This window comes from Athene noctua, chromosome 1, assembly GCF_965140245.1.
Source record: "Athene noctua chromosome 1, bAthNoc1.hap1.1, whole genome shotgun sequence".
NCBI classification, from domain to species: domain Eukaryota; kingdom Metazoa; phylum Chordata; class Aves; order Strigiformes; family Strigidae; genus Athene; species Athene noctua.
Window position 1 is genome coordinate 149,387,829 of NC_134037.1, and position 20,780 is coordinate 149,408,608.

The 20,780-nt window shown below is 36.5% G+C and overlaps 1 protein-coding gene across 3 annotated transcripts in view; it reads right to left on the minus strand.

Moving 5' to 3' along the window:
* CADM2 (cell adhesion molecule 2) overlaps window positions 1-20,780 on the minus strand; it is a 697,075-nt gene that overhangs the window by 62,019 nt on the left and 614,276 nt on the right. For all 3 annotated transcript variants that reach the window (XM_074901140.1, XM_074901148.1, XM_074901138.1), the window contains one exon: window positions 10,105-10,283. In XM_074901140.1, coding sequence (XP_074757241.1) covers window positions 10,105-10,283 — 179 coding nt within the window. The remainder of the gene's footprint in view (window positions 1-10,104; window positions 10,284-20,780) is intronic.

Here is a 20,780-nt window from a genome sequence, read left to right on the forward strand (position 1 = left end):
AATAACACACTACTATGAATGTTGGGACACATGCAATATAGTCAAGATGCAATTTTATTAAAATTATTCAGCTTCCTTTCAGGCAAGCAGACATTTGGTACCTTAACTACTAAGCCATCAAAGAGGACAGTTCACCAATGGAATATTGCAGTCATAAAGAATGCTTGGACATATTTGCTAATTTATTTTAAACAAAATGATATACAAAGCAGTGCAAAGATATTTCAGTTCCTGCTCATGAATGATGAAATCCATCCAGAGCTCTCCTCAATCATCCAGCAAACTATCACTTCAACACGTCAGCCTCCTTCAACTGCTCCCTGCCTCCTACCAATCAAGGATTAGGAAACCTGCAGAAAATATAAACCACAGAAACCACAGAGGGGGAAAAAAAAAAAAAATCCACTAGTGCAGTGACCCACAGCAGTATCTAAAGAAGAAAACACTTCACCTACTCCTACAGTTTTACCCTGCCAAACTTTTTTTCTGTCCTTCCTCCTCTCTTTTTGTTCATTTTTTTCTTCACTTGCCATGAGGATTAATATAGGTTGTTTCAGCTGAAAGATGTACCCTCCTCAGGCATAAGGTTACCAAAAAAAGCAATTTTTTTCTTCAAGGGCGTATCTGAGGAGTAAACAAGCTGTGTGGATTCCAGTGAGGGAAAAGCAAAGGAAATGCGTGTTAAAGTAGATAAAGAAAAAAGAAATAAAAACTAATTCTTCTGTCTTCAGGCCTTCTAATAACAGAAAAGTAATCCTGACTGAAAATTATCTGGATCACTCTTCTCACAAATGACACAACACCTTACACCATTACATGAATTCCATCAGTTGTAGCAGATATCTGGAGACCTGTTTACAGGCACCTGCCAGGTAAGTTTCATCAAAAGGGGTTACAGCTTTCTTAGTGCTGGTGAGGGAACTGCAGCCTTGTAAAAGAAGTCAGGGTGTTGTGGGAGATCACCATATGATACTGGATGTTCCAATCAACTTTATCAACTTTGATAGATCCATACTCACTAGCAATCTTTTTTGTGGGTTTTCTTCCTCATGGCAACTTGAAAATGATTTTGAGATATACCCTTATAGTCCTCCTGGCTAGTTTTTGCTGTCTCTTCCCCACTGCATGGGAGTCATACAGGAAGATTGATGCAATGAGCTGTCTTGAAAGCTGTCAAAACAGTTCTGAATCCTTGAGACAAAGTCAGAGCCAGTCACAGGAAAGCATAGCAAGACAGAGGAAGATCCAACACAGAAAGGCTATGATATGATTTAGCAATAAAAAATGTAACATTAATTACAAAGGAAAGAGAATTTTGTTATACTGGGTCAAGAATTCAAGCAGTAAGGACTAGAAAAAGTAGTTTCTGATTGCAACTTGGAAGTTTTCCTTTTGGAAGAGGGGCTAAAGACACTTCTGGGCCCATCACAAATTTAGACAACTTACGCTGTGAAGAAAAATGTTATGAAGATTTTAAAATTTTGTTCTGGGCAATTTCAGGTTTTTGCCAGTTAGATCTCTCTTCTAGTTGGAAAACACTGAAAACAAGGGGGAAAACCCCCTTATTTGCTGTAAGTGAAATACTCTTAGAATACTGTAAGAAATACTTTATTCAATAATTTTTCTTTTTTACAATATAGAAATGCAGGCTAAGATAAACTCCAGAAAACGTTCACAAGTCATTAATCATTAAAATTACAAATAGCAAAAATAGAATAATCAGAGGTAATGATTATTAACATAAAATTAGGGATGTTAGAAATATTAATGTTTTGAGGTGAGCAAATTTCTAAGTGTCTACTTCTCTCTGAACCTCTATGCTCATTTTCACATGTGATCAGACACCTTAGATACAGAACTTCTCAAAGTTTTCTAAGAAACGTGTAATTTTTACAGAAGCTTTCCCTACCCCTCTCAGACTGCTGGTTGCAATCTCCTCAAAGCATCTATATCTGAGCATTTACTTAAAAACAATGATCTGTGCCACTTTCCTCAGGTTTGTAACCTCAGTTGGAACAAAACTTGGTACTGATGTATAACCAGGCTAGCATCACCAGTTGACATTTTAAGCAATATCACTACATAGTGTATAATTTTCCTTTCTTGAACTGAGTGAAAAACTGAGCAACCTATCCTCAAAAGGAAGGTAGGTTATAAAAGCACCCTTTGAAAAAGACAGAGACAGGACACCCTTATCTGCATCCCATGCAGCACCTAATGGTGCAGGAAAGATTTCAATTTAGAAAACTGCTAAGTCACTCTTATAATTTCTTTATGGTTTGAGTTTTGTGAATAATAAATGCTCTAGATGGAAAGAGACAACTAGCAACTGTTAGGCTATAACTCTGTCATCAGTCTCAAGTAAAATTATTCTGTTAACAGTTATACTTTCTTCATGAAGATTGCATATGATGCATGGTAATTTTACATTCTGATCCCTAAAAAAAAAAAAAAAAGCTCGATTGAAAGAATCTGAGAGGTATAAGCAACAGCAAATCTTGAAGTCCAGAAAAATTAGAGAGCAACCTGTGCTACTACAGCAAATCGGTGATAATAAACTCAACAGCACTTTTTTAGAAATACATGTCACTTAAGATCAGTTTAAACAGCTCTTCAAAAGAGCAACAGCAATATATCTAGTATATCTAGTTCAATAAGTACTTTACTGTAGATGCTCTACCCATATACAAGCATCCAGAATATTAACTTCATGCAAGTATTATGTATGGGGGAAAAAACCTCATTATAATTCAAAACTAACAAGCAATCTTTTCAGAAATGACATAGGGAATCCAGATCAAGAACTATCACATTAGGCAATTATATATGTACACAGAAAATTAAATATTTTTCAAGTGTTGTGTGTTATTAAAGAGATTATCCAAAACTACAGGTTTTTAGAGTAAGTTCAACTTCTAATCAGATAAGAATGAGCTATATGTGTTAGAATAAATCGTTAAAGGTTGGACCTGAGGAGAGATTTACTACATCCACCAGGAAGGGGAAAAAAAAAAGGTAAAACTAAGACAAATTTAGAAATTCAAATTTAACTTCAATGAGTACTGCAGTATGGAAAAAAAGGAATTAAAATCTTCCATATGTTATCTAACAAAATTACTTTATTTTAGAAGTTTCCTCTCCTCAAAACCGGTATTTTAATGTAAAAATGAAGAAGTGTCAAACAGATTCCACAAACGTTTTACTGTGCTTTAGAATGTTACTTTCTTAAACTTTCCAAAAGAACTTTGAACTTATCTAAAAAAAAAAAAGTATCATATTTTTCTAGTCACCATAAATGAAGAAATATCAGTTCACATAGCTCAACTAGACCCCACTAGTCAAGTATTTATCAACAGAAAGCAATTTCAAAGTAGCTGCCTTGCGACTGTTCAGGGATAATAGCTGGACAATTCATCCATAAAATTAAGCCAACAATTCCACCAGAAGTTTCTTCGCAGACTTCTCATACCTGGAAATGTCAGCTAAACATTATTCTTCTTTAGTCCAATAATAAAAGCTATATTACACAATGATTTCTTAATTCATCTGATTGTGCAGAATTCATCTGCACTGTCCTTTAAGGTCTGGGCCACCAATTTCAGCATAACCTAGTATCCTCTGAAGAAGTTAACTTTAATATTACGATAATGATTTAATAATGACATTTTAGAATGTTGATGTATATGCAAAATCAAAACATTTCAACACAATTCTAAGGGCTATGCTTTGCAGAATAACATGTAAATGAAATTCTCCATGTGTTTATAATGCTACCTTTAATGTAGGGTTATAACGAGTTACTTTCTTAGGCCTGGCAACAGTGAAACTTCACTCCTCCACACCTCAGCTTTTGCAAGAAAAACATCCAGCTGCTGTGGAGTTCAAAAGACATGAAGATTTTTTTTTTTAAAAAAAGTTCTCTTCCTGGATAAGTTAATAGACCTCTGTCTGTTTGGTTGGCTTTATTTGTGTGTGGGTGCGTGTGTTGTGTGTCTATGTATGCATGCATACATAGTGGGGAAGGGGAAAAGAGAAAAATTAAAGAAGAGACAGTTTGAGGCAAGGAAGGCTTTTGAGGAGAAAGTCTTCAAGAGCATTCTTGATTTATTTTTCAGCTGAAAGCTCAGGCTCCTCTGTGAGTTGTCTTCTGTACATTTTAATGTTATTTTTACTTTTTGTAAGATGGGAATAGGAAAGACTTTTCACCTCTTTTAAGGACACCCTATTTCTTTTAATTCAAACACAGATAGTAAAAAAAAAATCTCAAATCTAAAAAGCACAGGTTTTGACACACACAGAATTTCAAACAAAGTCCTAAGCAGTCTTCTGAGCCTCATATTCTTGATATGCCTTGATTGCTGTAAGGGCAGAGTTGGTTTTTTACTAAAAACACCCTCTATTGTACCTGTCCGTGTTGTTATTGTTCCATTACACCACAGGTCTGCTCAATTCTCTTTTTGCAAAGCCCAAGCTTTGTTCACTTAAAGGGTAGGATTTTCCCATAGGCAAAGAAAGTCTCTTCTTCGAGATGCGTCTGTAAATGAGACATTTCAACTCAGGAACTATGATGGAGGAAACTTTAGAAATTGTCTAGGATGTTAACAGCAAAATAGAGGGCAACTAGATTACTGATGACTGTGCTGCTGCACAAGGATGCTGCTTTCCTGTCCTTCCCATGCCCTCCCCCATTCAGTGAGTATTTTCTATGGGTTTTTTTGATACATGTTTATGAGGATAAGGTGTCCAGAAACAGTGCACAAGGTTTATCAGAAGCCTGTAGTTAAAATATTTGCAAACCAGGAGATCTATTGCCTTTCTGATAAGCTTAGTTTTCAAAGAAAACAGAAAAAAATGCCACCTCCTCAGTTAAGTTTGAAATTACTGTTCTACTCGGCTTTTACTTGCATAGAGTGAAAGATGTGCACAAGTGAGTTAAAAAATAAAGGAAGGAGTAGGGCACCTATGAGAACATTGCAACAGAAATGAAACATAATAAAAATGTAATAGCTGACAAAGATAAAGGAATCTAGAACAGATAGAGGTAGTGGAGTTTGTTTCCTTTCAGATATGTGTTGGATTTCAGTATCTACTAGTTTAAAAAGAGATTTGTATAGAAGTAAAAGTGCATGGTGCTGAAATTATGCGTGGCCACAGAAGGTGAACGTCTATAAATGTATTTGGAGGCAGGAGCTAATAAACTAAGGTGTCTGGTGCAAATTTGGTATAGTGCTGTTCCAAATATGGAGAACAGTCAATAACAGAGATTTTCTACTAGACCAAAAATGAAGAAAAAAAGTGAAAAAAGAGGCCATGAAAGGAGAAGAGTGGATACAAGGGACAAGAATCCAGGAAATGCAGAGTTGAAGATCACAATTAGTGAGAAATTGAGAGCAAGGTGGAAATATTTGAGAATCTATTGAAGGGAAGAGGCATGAAAATAAGTGATTGTAACTGCATACTTACAGCACCAACAGTAAAAAGAGGCCAAATAGATTGGAAAGCTGGGAATTTAAGAGATCAAGCAGCAAAAAGAGAATACTTTCCCCTCAAAGCACATAATTCATTTCAGAATCTTGTTGCCACAGGTTATTGTGAAAGCCAAGATGATAAATGTTATGAAATGGGACTGGACAAGCAGGTGGAAGATAAATACATTATATTCCAAAGGAAAGGTGCAGTGGGACCTTTGGTCTTATACATTCTAGGAGAACTTCTGTTTGAAAGTACATTTCAAAATATTAACGAGGATGTCACTTGGTCTTTCAGTTGCCTTTATTTGCAAAGAGTAGCCTGCCCAAGAAAAAAAAAAAATAATTGCGAGGCTGAAGTCAAGGGAATATGTTATGCCATTTTTTATCATCCAGAGATGCTGAGTTACTTGCTCAGTTCCTTTCTACTGTATGTATAATTGTGGCAGTAAGAACTGCCATGACCAGCCACAGCTGCTGTTTCATATTAACTTCCATATTGCTTTGATACATAATTGACACACACAACACATTATAGCTCTGAATATTTCAACTAATTGAATGTGTGTCTTTAGATTGGCAAATCGGGATATTTCACCCAGGTCCTTTATTTCAAATAGGTCTGTAAATTATCAAATGCTGTTGTTTCCATTAAGAAGATTTCCCAATGATGTGGACTTCTGTCACCCACTCAATGTGATGTTGAACTAAGTCTTCAGCAGTGACATCCAGAATTTATGAACTACTGCTACACACATAACAGCTGTGTCTTCAGTTTATGATGGACCACCTCCTTTCTCAACTCCAGCTAAATCAATGCAGTTATTACCTAAGCTTTGCAAGTAGAATCTATGTTTTTTGGGTTGAGCATCAATGAGTTTGACTGGTAGTTCTGTTTACCGATGATTAATGACAAAGGTAAACAAAAATTCTTAATAAATTGGAAGAGAGTGAACATTGCCTGAGGCCCATTACCAAAGAAAGGGTGCAATATATCTAGCCAGAATGTGCACTTCTGAAGCATTAAGCTCGCCAATTAGAATACAGAAATGACAACAGCTACAGGCATTAAAGCTTGTGCCTTTGCTACTGCATGAGACAAATGTTTGAGCAAACTACATGTCTTGCCTTTGTACTGCTGCCTATAAACTCTGACTTTGTGCCCACCTTCCTGCTTCATGAACTGTTTTCTTGACATTTATTATTAATAATAAAAGGTAGGAAAAATGAAAGTAGCAGCTCTATCGATCCACCAATGCATCACGAGCATATTTAATAGCCCATGTCTTTTACCTGATTCAAATATATTTAATTTCTCTGGTCGGATTTCCTTAATTATACTACAAATATAAAAAGACTTTTTCTGTTATCAGATACTAATTATATTATGCAGATTGCCATTCATCTGCTTATAGCAATATTTTCTACTGCCATCACTTAACATCAAAACAGTGTTATCTCATCATCATTTACAGTGTAAAAAATACTACTTTCTGTATAGTTTTGTGTCTAGGTTGGTCCAGTTAAAGGCATGAGACACTCTGCTTGGTTTGTATAATTAATATGTATAAATACTTTGCTTACACTTAATCTCCAATTATGACAAACTATACCTTCCATTTTTAGGCAAGCTTCTCTCTACGCTAAAGCCATCTAAATCTCTTCAGAGTTATGAGGATACCTTCAGAAATTGAGAGAATTAGTAGACTGAGTCCCACTGAGAAGGGGATTTCATAGGGAAAAAAAGGAATAGAAGCCAGATGAACCTTTTACAACCTTAATAAACAGAAAGACAGAAAATGTGTTGAAGAAGTAAAAAAAGGAAAAAGTTAGAGGAAATCATAGCATGAATAAGAAAAGCTGTGAATCGGGTCACACTCCCCTGCCTCTGCAGAGAGTGCCTTCCATTGATGATGTCCTCTGCCTTCTCACACCAGCTGTCCTAGAAAAATCAATCAGCCATAGTATCTGTGTAAACTTGGGCATGTGATTATCATTCTTTCTTTCCATCACTGCAACTGCTCTGGACTTGAGAGTTTCCTAGCAAAACAATTAGTAGTTTAACAACTGTGGAGCTGGATTTCCAGAGGCTCCATTAAGGCAGTGGCTACTTGCACTCATGGCACTTACACCTTACTCCTTACAGATCTGGTAGGTCACTTTTCCTAGACCTTGCTTCCTTGACGTACAATTTAAAAGAATCTCTTGTGAAGAGATTTTTCTAATGCAGATTCCTTCTCACTCCTCTCCCACGTCTCCATGAATGTACTTCCCTTTATGTTAAATCTGGCATGTACTTGTATTAGAAACCTAACATTCAAGGTAAGAAGGCACACCCTATATGATAAATCAGCTCTAACACAGGAGTAGGACAAAAAATTACATCAACATATTAGGCACAGGGAAAGGATGAGAAATAAAAAGATGCTCCAAGATATATTTAGGAAGATATAGAAAAAAAACTCATCCTCTATTAAATGGAAGAATGCATCTCAGAAAAAGATAAAAACTAGGTTTGCTAGTTCTGAGAGAGAGAGAGAGAGAGAGAGAGAATATTGTATAATTTTGGGAGGATTATGTTTCACTAGAGACATTCATGAATTTAATGAGCTAAAGAAGGGGTAAGACACTGCTTAAATTGATCTATATAACTGATTGTGCTACACTTGATAAAATAATTGTGTCAGTCTTCTGTACTTAAAATAAACTTAACAACTCTGAAACGTAGTAAGTTGTTAAGCACTAAACATCATCACATACTCTGTCACACTATTCTCATTGTTTCAGAAACCTCAGAAGCAGCTGACATTTACCTTCTCTAGTTCTAACACTGGACTTGCAGAAATGTAATTAGGAAAACTCTGGTACTCATAACACAAAAGGTCAGCAACGTGCAATCTAAACCTGATAACATGCCTAATATGCTGCCAAACGTAAAAAAAATGCCTTCTTGATAATGTATGGTTTTACAGACTGCCATGAAGTTGCTGCAAGATAATCAGATCAACAAGGGGGCATGCCACTATGTGCAAGACATCGGAGATTGTGAAATACTCTTTGATAGAGGTATATTGCAAAGTCACCACTGATGGAAAAATCTACCATTACAAAAGGCCATGTTTTCAGAAATAATCACATAAATAAATTGCGCAGAAGTTTCAACATTTGGTAAGTGCAGAAGCCATTACCTCATCAAATGCAGTGTTACTTTGTGCCTGTAGCCAACAGCTAATACAACACCATCTCTGGGATGTATAAGACATTTTTTACTTTTCTTTTCTTGTAATAATCAATGTAAGTAGAGGTCAGAGGGTTTAGTTTATCTGTTTGTCTTTAATACAGAAATACTGACACAGCAGTACACACTCTGTGTTCCTCATGCAAAGACCTCCTCCTTACTTGTGCCACTTATCCTACATGACCTAATAGTGAACTTTAAGAAAAATTAAAAGTAATCTAAGGAGTTCTTTTGATAAATGATATTTCATCAACAGTGCCAAAAACCAACTCCTTACTGAAAGCTGAAAGTAGTATTTATTAGAAGTTTTCTGCCAAATACCTAAAGGCAGGTTAAACCTTTAGTGAAAAATGTTTTTGAGACTTTACAAACACCAAAAAAATGTTTATTTGTTATAGCTGAATTCATCATGAGCAAATAAAATCTATATAGTTTGCATGCCTATTTACAGACTATAATTTGTAATAGATTGTTTCCTTTTATTTTGCCATAGTTACAAGAGCTTGTATTTTTTAAAAAAGTAGAGGGAAAAAAGGTACTACTATGAACTACAGTGGAGCTTTTGCCTCTGTATTCACTTAGGTTAAAATTCAAATTACAGAATTCATAATCTGCCAAGAATTATCACATACTTATCTGTGATAATAGAACATTATGTTTTGAGACTGGTAGATCCATATAGAAAAACTGTATTAAAGGCAAATGATTAACTTTGATATAACTCAGGTATTGGAGAAGCTATAATACAATCTGTTTCACAAGGAATGTAAAAGCCAGCTACATTCATGTGACATATAGTTGCCTAATTAACTAAGGAAAACAAATCAACTGTAATTTAATGTAAAACTTCCTATTTTTTTATTAGAAGTTATCATGAGTTTAGAGTATGATATATTTTTGAGGATTGACTGTAACAGTAGGCCAGATGATGATCAGCTAACTTGTATAAACTGAATTTTCTCAGTAACAGGATATAACTTGTGTGAAGAAAAGTATTTGATGTCCTGTCTTTGGTGGTCTATTAAAAAACCTAAACAAAACCCCTCAAGCCCCCATCTGTCTGGTATTTCCATATTTCCCTTCATATATCCTTTTGTAACCAGCTTTATCCAAACAACGTACCTGAAGCAAGTATTTATTAAACAGTACAGGTGCTTACTTTGCAAAAAGCTCACAACATAAATGAATAGATTTTGTTTACACTGTATGGAGAGGCATGTCAATAAAAAGAAGCAAACACACTCCCCACAACTAGATGATAGTATCAATAAAAGTGCCATTATACTTCCAGCTTTTTCTTAATATTCTTTCAGTAATGATCATAAGCAACTGATTTTGTTTCCTTGAAATGCTACATATGCATAACACACACTAAAAAACTAACGAGAACAAACTCACCATGTACTATCAGGACATATTCTGTGCTGTTTCGGCCAATAGGATTTTTTGCTTCACATCGGTATGTGCCATTGTCTGTTTTGTTTAGGAAACTGATGCTTAGGACCCTGCCGTTGACAACCATTCTCTCTGGATCTGGTAGTTCCCCACCATCCTTTGTCCACAGTACTGGTTCTGGCCTGTTGGATCCAAAGTAATGCATTTAATCAGACAGGTGAAGCATGTATACATAACATATACATCAGAATCAGCAGCATCAGAAACTTAAGAATAGAAACCTGCCATCAAAGAATATTCAATGATCATTAGAATTACTGGATATAATGAACTGTTACAATTACAACCTCATTATCCCAGATGGGAACTACTAAAGAAAGTGAAAGAACAAGCAAGGAGAGGGAGAGAAACAAAGAAGGAAACAGAAAGGTATTGGAACAGGCCAATATCTTTCCTAAATTAAAAAATAGTTCTCGCAACGTTTCAGGGCCCACAGTTTATCAAGATGCTTGGCAAGCTAAGTGAAAACAGCTTTCCATTTGTGTGATGAGCAATATGGTCCTGTGTGGCTGACAGGCATCAGAAGTCATGCAAGCAAGCTGAGGTAGATGGAAATGGTCTGTAAATGGATTCTAAAATTATTTAGGCCATTCACATTCACAAATGCACTTGCACGTGCTGTGTGTTTTCCCTGAACCGGGAATATCAGTCTCGAAGTAGCACATCTTACACACAATCTAAATTTGTTTCTGTTGCTGCATTGTGTCACAGCTCATCACTTTTTCCACCCCTTCTGCATCCTTCCCTCAAATAATTGTTTGTTCTGCATGTTATCACAAGCAATATAAGATTTGACTTAAAGTCCTGAATTTCCTTCTTTTGTGAAACCTTTTTCCTCTTGTGCCTCATGAACTCGCATCAAACAAGCCAAAGGCAAAGCACTGACAGTGATAACCCCCTAGGCAAGGTAAGGGCACCGCAGAGAAGAGCGCTGACCTTCTTGCAGATTCACATATACCTTCCCAATGGCAAGTGATACCTAACTCTTTCCTAAAAACTCTCAAGAAGCTCCACAGTTCATGAGATTTGCTTAACAGCAGGATGTATTTATTACTGGTACACAATCTTTACTTACACGTAACAAGATCTACTTTCAAATTCGCATGGAAAATCATCAAAAAAGACAGGTCCATGATGGAAAATGAAAAGTCGGCTTACTGAATCCTGACTATCTCACAAACAGACAGAGCATCTCGGGTCCTTAGATACTAGTCACTAAAGCAGGATATATCCAACCTAGGGATACACTGCTACATTACTTGTATCCGGTAGCTTTGTACACTATAACCCAAATATCAATCCCTTTTGAGTACACTACTTAAGTAATTTTAATCAGAAGAAGTTCTGGATTTGCATATTTATATTGTAGGAGAATGTAACATTATATCTTCCTATTGAAGTATGCAGTTGTATGACTAAGTAATAAAACAAAATAAAAACCGCTGTTATAATATCAACAGATGCCAAATTAGTTGTTAGTATTACTCAAGAAATACTTAATTTCATTAACCTAAGCAGGTGTTTAAAGCCTATTAAATATTGTAAGCGTTAAGAATAAGAATTAAACCTAAACACCTAAGGCATGCCATTTTGCATAACGTGGCCTCACACACAGAGAAATAGTCCTAATGACTGCAATGACATGATTTTCTTTCTAGTTAGGCGAGACATGTAAATAAAGTGAATTTTTCTGAAATGCCCTGCTACATAATTTATATTACTTTTGAAAGTAAAAATACTGTAACATGCTTCTCTTGAAAGATAACAGAAATGTATACACATTTTAGTGATATTTGCATGACACCTTGTTAAATCATTGCTGAACTTGTTACCTAGACTGGCTATTCTCTGAAGTTATGACTTTTAAAGAAAATCACATACTCAGGGAATAAAACAAGATTCACATAATCTTAAAACAAGGATTAATAACTGTTGGTGTAATGGGGCCTATTTATACCTTACGGTAAATACGTCTTAATACTCTTCCTAAGTGCACTTTCAGGAACTGGTATCTAAATACACATGACAGGCAAAACACACACTTCCTTTCTGTTTAATGTGAGCAGGGAATCTAGATGTTGATGCTGTTGCAGAAACATTGCCCTACAGAGTTCACAACATTAAGGTGAGATTTGTTTTGATATGTTAAGGTGGATTTGTTCAATTTTCTAGCAAACTCCTCTTGGTTCCCCTTCACCAGTTTATTGTGAATCTGTAATCCCAGGAGTGGAAACTCTGAAAACACTTCTGCTACAATGTGCACCACTGCCTTTATAAATGGCATGCTAAAGCAACTTCTGTGCAGTTATAAATTATGGAACTTAAGTTTTAAATTGAAATTAGATGGTATATCCTAGGGAAACCCCATAGGATAACAAGTAAGTATGAAATGGAGCCTTAGATATAAATTATTCAGGGAGCTTTGTCACATTGTAATATACCAACTCTAGTCTTATGCAGAGTGCTCCGCTATGGTTGCAAAATGATGGGGGCAGAAAAATCATGACTTGGAGAGAGGCAGATCTACATACTCTGGGTGTTGGGGAAGCTGCTAATTAAGAGTTAATATTAAGGCATCCTGTGCAAGCTTAGTGGCAGCAGCAGATCAGTTCCTGGGCAGCCAGCCCACAGTCAACACATCATGGTGGTAGGGCGCAGCTCTCGCTCCAACTCACTGCTCTCAGGGAGGATGGTGCCTAAAGCAGCAATTCTGTCACAGCCATGGAATTAAATTTTGTCTGCGCTGCTGGGAAGCTTTAAGACTCTCTGGTCTAAACAATTCATTAGTTAGGCAGAAGTGAGCTAAGAACATGAGACACGTTCATGCACCCGGGCCAGCATGCTGCTGTGGTCAGCGATGAGGGGAGCAGCTGTTTAAAAGCATGTGAGTGGGGCCATTTTCTGTGGTCCACTACTCCTGTACTTTGCCAGCATCCACAATCACTCTGTTAGGGATTTTGGAAGGAACATCTTTTGTTCTTTTCTGTACCTACTTTGTATTTAGACCTGTCGCCTATGAATGTCTCCATGATCTTTTTGAACCTGCTTACACCGTCTGTCAAACCAGCCTCCTGCGGCAATGAATTCTGGAAGTTCCCTACCTGCTGTGTAAAAACATATTTACTTTTATCTGTCTTACACTGATCTCCTAGCAGTGGCAATGAATATTGCAGGATATGGTAAGTAATGCTTCTGCATATTATAACCTTGTTATAAATTATGATAGCCTTCTACTTAGTAGGCCTCTCTTTCTCTGTTTGAATTTGATACCTTCTGAGATTATTGTCAGGGGGAAAAAAAAAAAAAAATAATCACAAGAAAAAAGGGTAAAGGAAATGTAAATTTAGAGCATATTGGCTATTTCTTGGTAACTGCTTTAGTGCCTTCATTGTCCAAAGCACAAATACAGTCGAAACACTGATGGGGAAGCTTTTCTTCTGTGACACAAGGTACAGAGATGTGTGAACTACTGAAATGGGTTTATGGGTGCCGAGCCAGACAGAAGTTCTTTTTCTTACCCAACATTTTGCAAGGGCTGTAGTTCAACTGGAGGATATTTAGATTTGACATTTTAAAACATCCATCAACTATGTACACTTCTAACATTGCACATTTCAGCTTTTCTTCACATACTAACGAGTTGCCATAATACTATCTATTACTGCATGGACTAGAATAAACAGAGTAACCCTATGCCTTGCATTTGTGCTTACTTCAAGTTGAATCACACTCACCAGTTTAATCCCCATTTTTCTCAGACAATCCTGAAAACACCTTTCTTGGAGCACAATAGCTATAAAGTCAGAATGAGCACAGTAGCCACTGATGAAACTGCACGTCACTGCCTTCACACATTTCATGGCACAAACAAGCTCACTGACATGCTCCATCCTAACAGGAGCATACAGCCTGCTACTACCAATGCAGTCACTCAAAGAACAAGTCTGTCCTCCCCATCTTGGATGAGAGGTGCTTTTCTACATTCCTGGTTTAATCCCTCCCATGTGAATGCAGTTAGGTGGAAATGAGCTGTGCTACTACTCAGACTCTTCACTGGGTTGAAGGAAGTAGCAGAGCTGAAGCACCAAGATGCCATTTTCTTGCCCAAAACACAGCTCTGCTTCTGACTTACCTATTCTAATTTGCTCCCAGTGTGACACCTTTAAAACAAAACCAAACAAATTAAACAAGCTATACCGAAGAAATTCTTTCAAAGATACAGCTCAACTGTCACAGCCTATGCTATTTCTCTGGTTACTATGTATTGCTTTTACTGGTTTGGCTTTGCATGCAGCTGCCCACAGTGGCACTGTCAGGACTGTGTTAAACTGGAAGAAGTCAAACATTACTAATTAAAAGCATACTAAAAATCCTTAATTATGACCAATGACCTCTCTGCCATGCCCGCAAAAGAAATCTGAACTCTATACTCTCTCTGAAGAACTGCTAAATGGGCTTAGATTTTGGTATAATTTATGTTTCATCTTAGTAGAAAGGCCCAGAAGCTTTCAGTAACTGACTTGCAAAAGGGAACTGCGTTTTGGTATAAATGCATTAACTGTCTGCATGTTAGCCTCAAAACTTGACATAAAAAGCAACAGAATTTGGTGTTCTTTCACAGTCAAACTGAAATGGGACTGCAACGAGGATATAAAAAAACTGATACCATGTTCCAGGATGATCCAAGTTTTATATTGTGGAACAAGGGTTTTCTTGCAAGTAACTTAAAAAGTAACTTGCAGGTAACTTAAGTATTTGTAAATAAAACAAAATTATTTTCTAATCCTGAGGCTAAGAAACCTTTCCTTCCAAAATAAGTCAGAGAAAGCTAAGGGCAAACCGGAATGTTCTGGGGAAAAAAAAATATAAAAAAAATCAAGAACCACAGATTAGAAAATAATACTTAGGCACAGAATTACCTTTTCAACACGTTTTTAAGTAACATGAAAGTCCACATTAATATTTTTGATAATCTAGGCCTTTAGGTTACAAAATAGTATTTTAAGTTCATTAACTTTCTATCCCTTTTCCCATCCTTAACCAAAGGACTATGATGTTTCAGTGCTTTCCTATAATCCTCCTTCTAGAGATACCTTTGTATCAAACACCATATTTATCTTAATTTAGCCTTAATTTTAAAATGGTACATAGATCTATTGTATCCCCTCTTCTTTCTGAGCAAAGAGAATTTAAGCAATGCAATCCATGCTCAATTGAAACTTCTTGGCTCTATGCATTTTTGTTCCCCTTTTCCGATTTTTGTGTATAGAAAGGTCACATACAAAGTGTTCTTCACTAAGATCTTAGTAAACAACACTCAGATAACTTACTGCCCCATAATACTAGCATAGGCCTTTTAATTTCCATAAGTTCACATTTAAAAAAAACCACAAAACAACAGCAACGACAACAAAGAACAGCGCTGGGTTTTTACATACTCAGTCTCACTGAGGGAGGGTATTATCATCCATTTGGGCATTTAAGCATCTTGTCAAAATTTTGTAGCCAATGTGGGTAAAAATAAAGATGGAAGAAGGATTTGTAGAACACTAACAAGGCAAGTAAAGTCATTATTTTGAGTATGGTCCAATTGAACAATTCCTTTTACTTCTCCAAACAGGGGCACATAAAAAACATAATCTAGTGGGTATGCTGAAATGAGTAATGGAAAAGGTATCACCACATTTATCAGAGCATTTTTTGTTGAAATCCTGGTGCAGTGTTAAAAGTCATCTAAGGGAATAATTGCTTCATTAATTTGAAACTTATAGTTTCTCTGTGTTGGGAATCTGGATTTTTAGCTTTTTCAGTTAATCATCCAGTTGAAAATTTACATCCTGAGGGAACCCCTTGTTTATATGAAGTCTCAGTCCAATGAATCTTAATGGGATGAGCTGGTTTGAGAGCATTTCATCTATCAAAAACATCAATATCCACAGTCACTAGCCTTTCATAAAAGGTTTGGATAGATGGTTTTTATTTTATAAGAACTCTCTGTGATTCTGTGGTTCTGCAAAGCTTGAGTAACCCTCACAGAGTGTTTTTCTCCCCAGAAAAATCCATCAAGAATAAGTACTTTTTATGAAGCTTTTTTTTTTTTTTAAGAAAGAAGCTTTGAACATCTGAATTGACTATTATATTTGTCTCTACTTATTTAATCATCTCAGTAGACATAACATAGGCTAAGAATATTTATGATGCCCTATACCCATGTTTTTTGAATGGTTAAGAATTGTTACCAACATATGTTAAAAATGATGTGGCAACAAAATATAGATTTCTACTTTTTATATCATTAAAAAAATGTCAGGAATTTACAGCTATAAAGACAATAGGAACAACAAGAAATGTTGAAGACAGTTGCAGTGTATTATGCCTTCAAAAACGTCGCTTAAATGATAAGGAGGTACCGGGAATCTTAAATATTGCTAATATTCCTCATTTGCAGAAAAAAACAGAGAACACCAAAAAATAGAAACAAAAAAGCAGAAAAGGGAAGAAAGCAAAGAAACCAAACCAAACAAACAAAACTCCCCAAGCCCCCTTCATCCCTTACCTTATGCCCTAGATACAGATAAAGATGTTGTTCTGTCCATCACAAGGTGACAGGCCTCCCTGCTTGTAGCTTGCTTTAGATAAATCAGGCAGTCCTCTCACCTTCAGACTGGCTCACTGGGTTACAGTTGCTAACTATGTTGATATGATAGATTAAATTTGTAGCTGAAAGTCCTTATCCCTCAGCAGCCTGTGACAGCAACTCTAATTAAAGTAACTCAAGTAGAGTCTTTTCAAAGCAAAGGTATTTATTCTTTTTCCCAAAGATACAAAGTATAGATTGCTAAGGGGTAAAAGAGTAATTTTCCATATTCATATTGTCCCCTATCTGCACTCTAATTTCTTCACAACCAATTTTAAGGTTCCTTTCAGGTCAGTTAATATCCACCTTTGTAAGAACCTGACTGTTCTCCTTCCTGCCATAATTCTTTCCTTCTGTATCTCCCTCTCATCTAGCTGATAATCCTTTTCCCTTTATCCTTTAGAATTTTTAGGACACACTTTGACCTAAGGTTTTCAGCCTTTAACACAGCTGTGTAACGTTGCTGGTCTCTGTCTGAATAGCTTTCTCCCAACTGATCACCCACCCATTACAATGTTAACTTCTTTGAAACTATTTACCTGTAGTTTTTGTCTTTTGTGCCTTCCTTGTGACTCCCCTCCCTGCTAAATGTTTCATGTTAGTCATTGGAAGAAGGCAAGGCAGTATCAGATGAATATCCTGAAAAGTGCATAATCCACATACATATGTATGTATATATGAAGTTTCTTACCTAATTCCAGTATTATTCACAATCTTCCCAAAGAAGTATAAAAAATCCTGCTGTGCATAGCATTTTGGAGATTGGCTTTCTCATAGGCATGAGACAGATCAACAAGAGAACTTATGTGAAATCAGAGGATACCTTATCAGTGAATTGCATCAGAAATATCCCTTGCATTCTACTATTTCAAGCAGCAGGGAGGCTAGCGATAGACAAAAAGATTGTCTCAAAAAACCCCAAAACTGTGTGAGGGAGGTGCCATAGGAATGTAGTCCTGAATTTCATTTAAATAAACTCAACATCCATTGCCACATGAAGGCAGGTGTGTGGGAGTCCTCTAAGCTTGTTCATGAAGTACCATCCTCCCTAAGTTAAGTTTAATGCAGGATGAAAAACATGACACGAAACTGGTGTGCTCACTGCTGTGGGTGATCCACTGTCTTCCCATGATCTAAATTACAAGTGAAAAAATAGTTCAGAGAATTATAATTAATTATCAATAGTCACTCTTTGTGTGTTGGAGAAGCAGTGTTTTGTCATGGTTTATTTGGTTGTGCCAGCACTGCCAGCCCTTCAGCTCTGAAGGAAATGCAAAATCAGAGAGCTCACAAATGTGCAATATGGCGGAGGAGTCAACATCAGAAAAAGCTTTGTTGTGATATTGTGTAATACATCAAAAGTGAGGTCACATCAGCAGATTTTCTCAATAGTGGAGTACACAGGAATCCATCACTGTAGTATGTGATAACACAGTTACTTATTTAAGTGATTTCTTATGACCCCCAATACCAGGGCGTGCAAATGGCCAACTCAGAATAAATGCAGTGAGACATAAAATCAGACTGTGAACAGTTGCATGCTAACACCATTTATCACACCAAGCACCTCTAACTATTCAGAGTCAGGAAAACACTGCTTAAAAATGCATCTTCTTCAAAACTGTTCTTGTTATAAAGATTTCTAAGAAAATACTATAATCATTCAGGTTATGTTTTAGTTTGCCAGTTTCAGCAGTGCTGCTCCTAATGCTATTTATTTCTTTTAAGGCTTTTATCTGAGCATCTTATCTGCTCTCTTCTTCTCCATCAGAAGGAATCTCCGTTTTGTCTTAAGAGTTATTAAACTCACCTTGCAGTGAAATTACCCTTGCATGCCATAAAAATAACACGCTAACCTCTTACAAATGCCACCTGTCTTTAAAGTATGCAGACAAACTGTTTTGCATTACATTCTTTATTAAGATCCACAGGAGATCTCTGTTAAAAGTTCTTCTATATCTGGTTATAATAAACTAGAAAAAATAAAATTCATTTTGAGCAAGACAGTCCTCTTGATCTGGAAGAGAAATATAGTCTATTTTGTATTTCTCACCTTTATTGATCATTTCACCTCTGCCCAGCTTCCCTCCTCTCCTGTTAGAAGCTACTCAGTATGAGGTTAGGCTTGACTGCCAAATGAGCAAGAGAGAAGACAGTTCTGGCTGCAGAGTCCCTACTTCCCTTACAGCCCCCTATTACTTAGGCCAACACCATCAGCAGAGTGCCCTGGTTTCGGCTGGGATAGAGATAATTTTCTTCCTAGTAGCTGGTTCAGTGCTGTGGTTTGGATTTAGTATGAGAATAATGTTGATAACACACTGATGTTTCAGTTGTTGCTAAGTAGCGCTTACCCTAAGTCAAGATTCTTTGTTTCCCATGCTCTGCCAGTGAGGAGGTGCGCAAGACATTGGGAGGGAGCACAACCAGGACAGCTGACCCGAACAAGCCAAATGGATATTCTGTATCACAGGACATCACACTCAGTATATAAACAGTGGGGGAGAGTTGCCTGGGAGGGGCAGATCTCTTCTTTGGGACTGGGCATTGGTCAGCGGGTGGTGAGCAATTGCATTGTGCATCACTTGTCTTTCCTTGGGTTTTATTTCTCTCTCTTTTTGTTATAATATTTTTCATTACAATTACTACTACTACTACTACTACTATTATCGTATTTTATTTATTTTATTCCAATTATTAAACTGTTCTTATCTCAACCCACAAGTTTTACTTGTTTCTATTCTTCTCCCCATCCCACTGTGGGGGGAGAAGCAAGCAAGCAGCTGCATGGTGCTTAGTTGCCAGCTGGGGTTAAACCATGTCACAGAGTTACCAGCAAATCCTGATCTACATTTCCATTGGGACAGACGTCTAAATCTTGTTCTAATAGTGGAAGGTTTGCAGAGATGCTCAGAAAGCCATTTTTTCTGATTGATATTAATAACTTCAAATCCATATATCAGTTTATTTGCTGAATTGTACCCTATAAATTGAAAACCTTACTTTTTTTGCATTAACATGAGAAACCCTATTATCTTTGATTTACGTAAGAACTAGAAACATTTCTGCAAAGTTCACAGCCCCTACAAATCATATGGATCTCCTGTAGAGTGAAGAAATTCAGATTTTATGCCTTGAAGAGCTTGATTACTCTTAAATGGAAATTAACTATAAACTCCTGAACTATTGACAAAAGGTCTTAACTGTGTGCCAATGTGTAAAGATAGATCAGGACTGTCAGGCATCTGTTATTGTTTAAGGCTTACAGTTCATTCTGACTATTTACATTCTTCAGACTATGTTTTTAAGTAATCTTTTTATTTTTTACTCTTTTTTTCTATCTTTTAGCAATTATAATTTCTGCAAAACTTTTTCCTTCGAATATGCCATACTGAGAAACTGTACCAAAAGGTATTGCACCGTATAGTATGCTTTATTTCCTGAGTCTAGAACTTCCATGCCACAACAGCTCAGTTTATACATTAAAATATGAAAATTCATTCAAACCCTAGCAATCCACATCTAGTATCCATTCTGGAGTGGAGCCCTTTCTGATTCATACAAACGACAACATTTTGTCCATTGACCAGTGAATTACTCTGTCCATGTCTGAATCAAGAATTAATCCAGCACTACCCTAATGAGAGTACAGAAATGAGCAAACATGGAGCGTGACTATATAAAAATTCTTTAAAAAGGAGTATTCAGTTTTCACTCAACATCCTTTTCGTTAGCACTTAACAAGAGACCACATGCAGAACACTTTCTGCTCTTGAAGTATTAAAATTGGAATTATATTTAAACCCATTTTGAGGACCAGGGTCACTAAGAACGAAAGTCTTTTGCTTTATATTATAGTTGCCTGCTTCAGCTACCATTTTTGTAGTAATGCAGAAATGTAATACCTTCTATCATTCCAATACATAAAACATATTTTTAATAGCAAGTTCTAGAGAAGTCAAATTCTAAATATCCAAACTTTTCA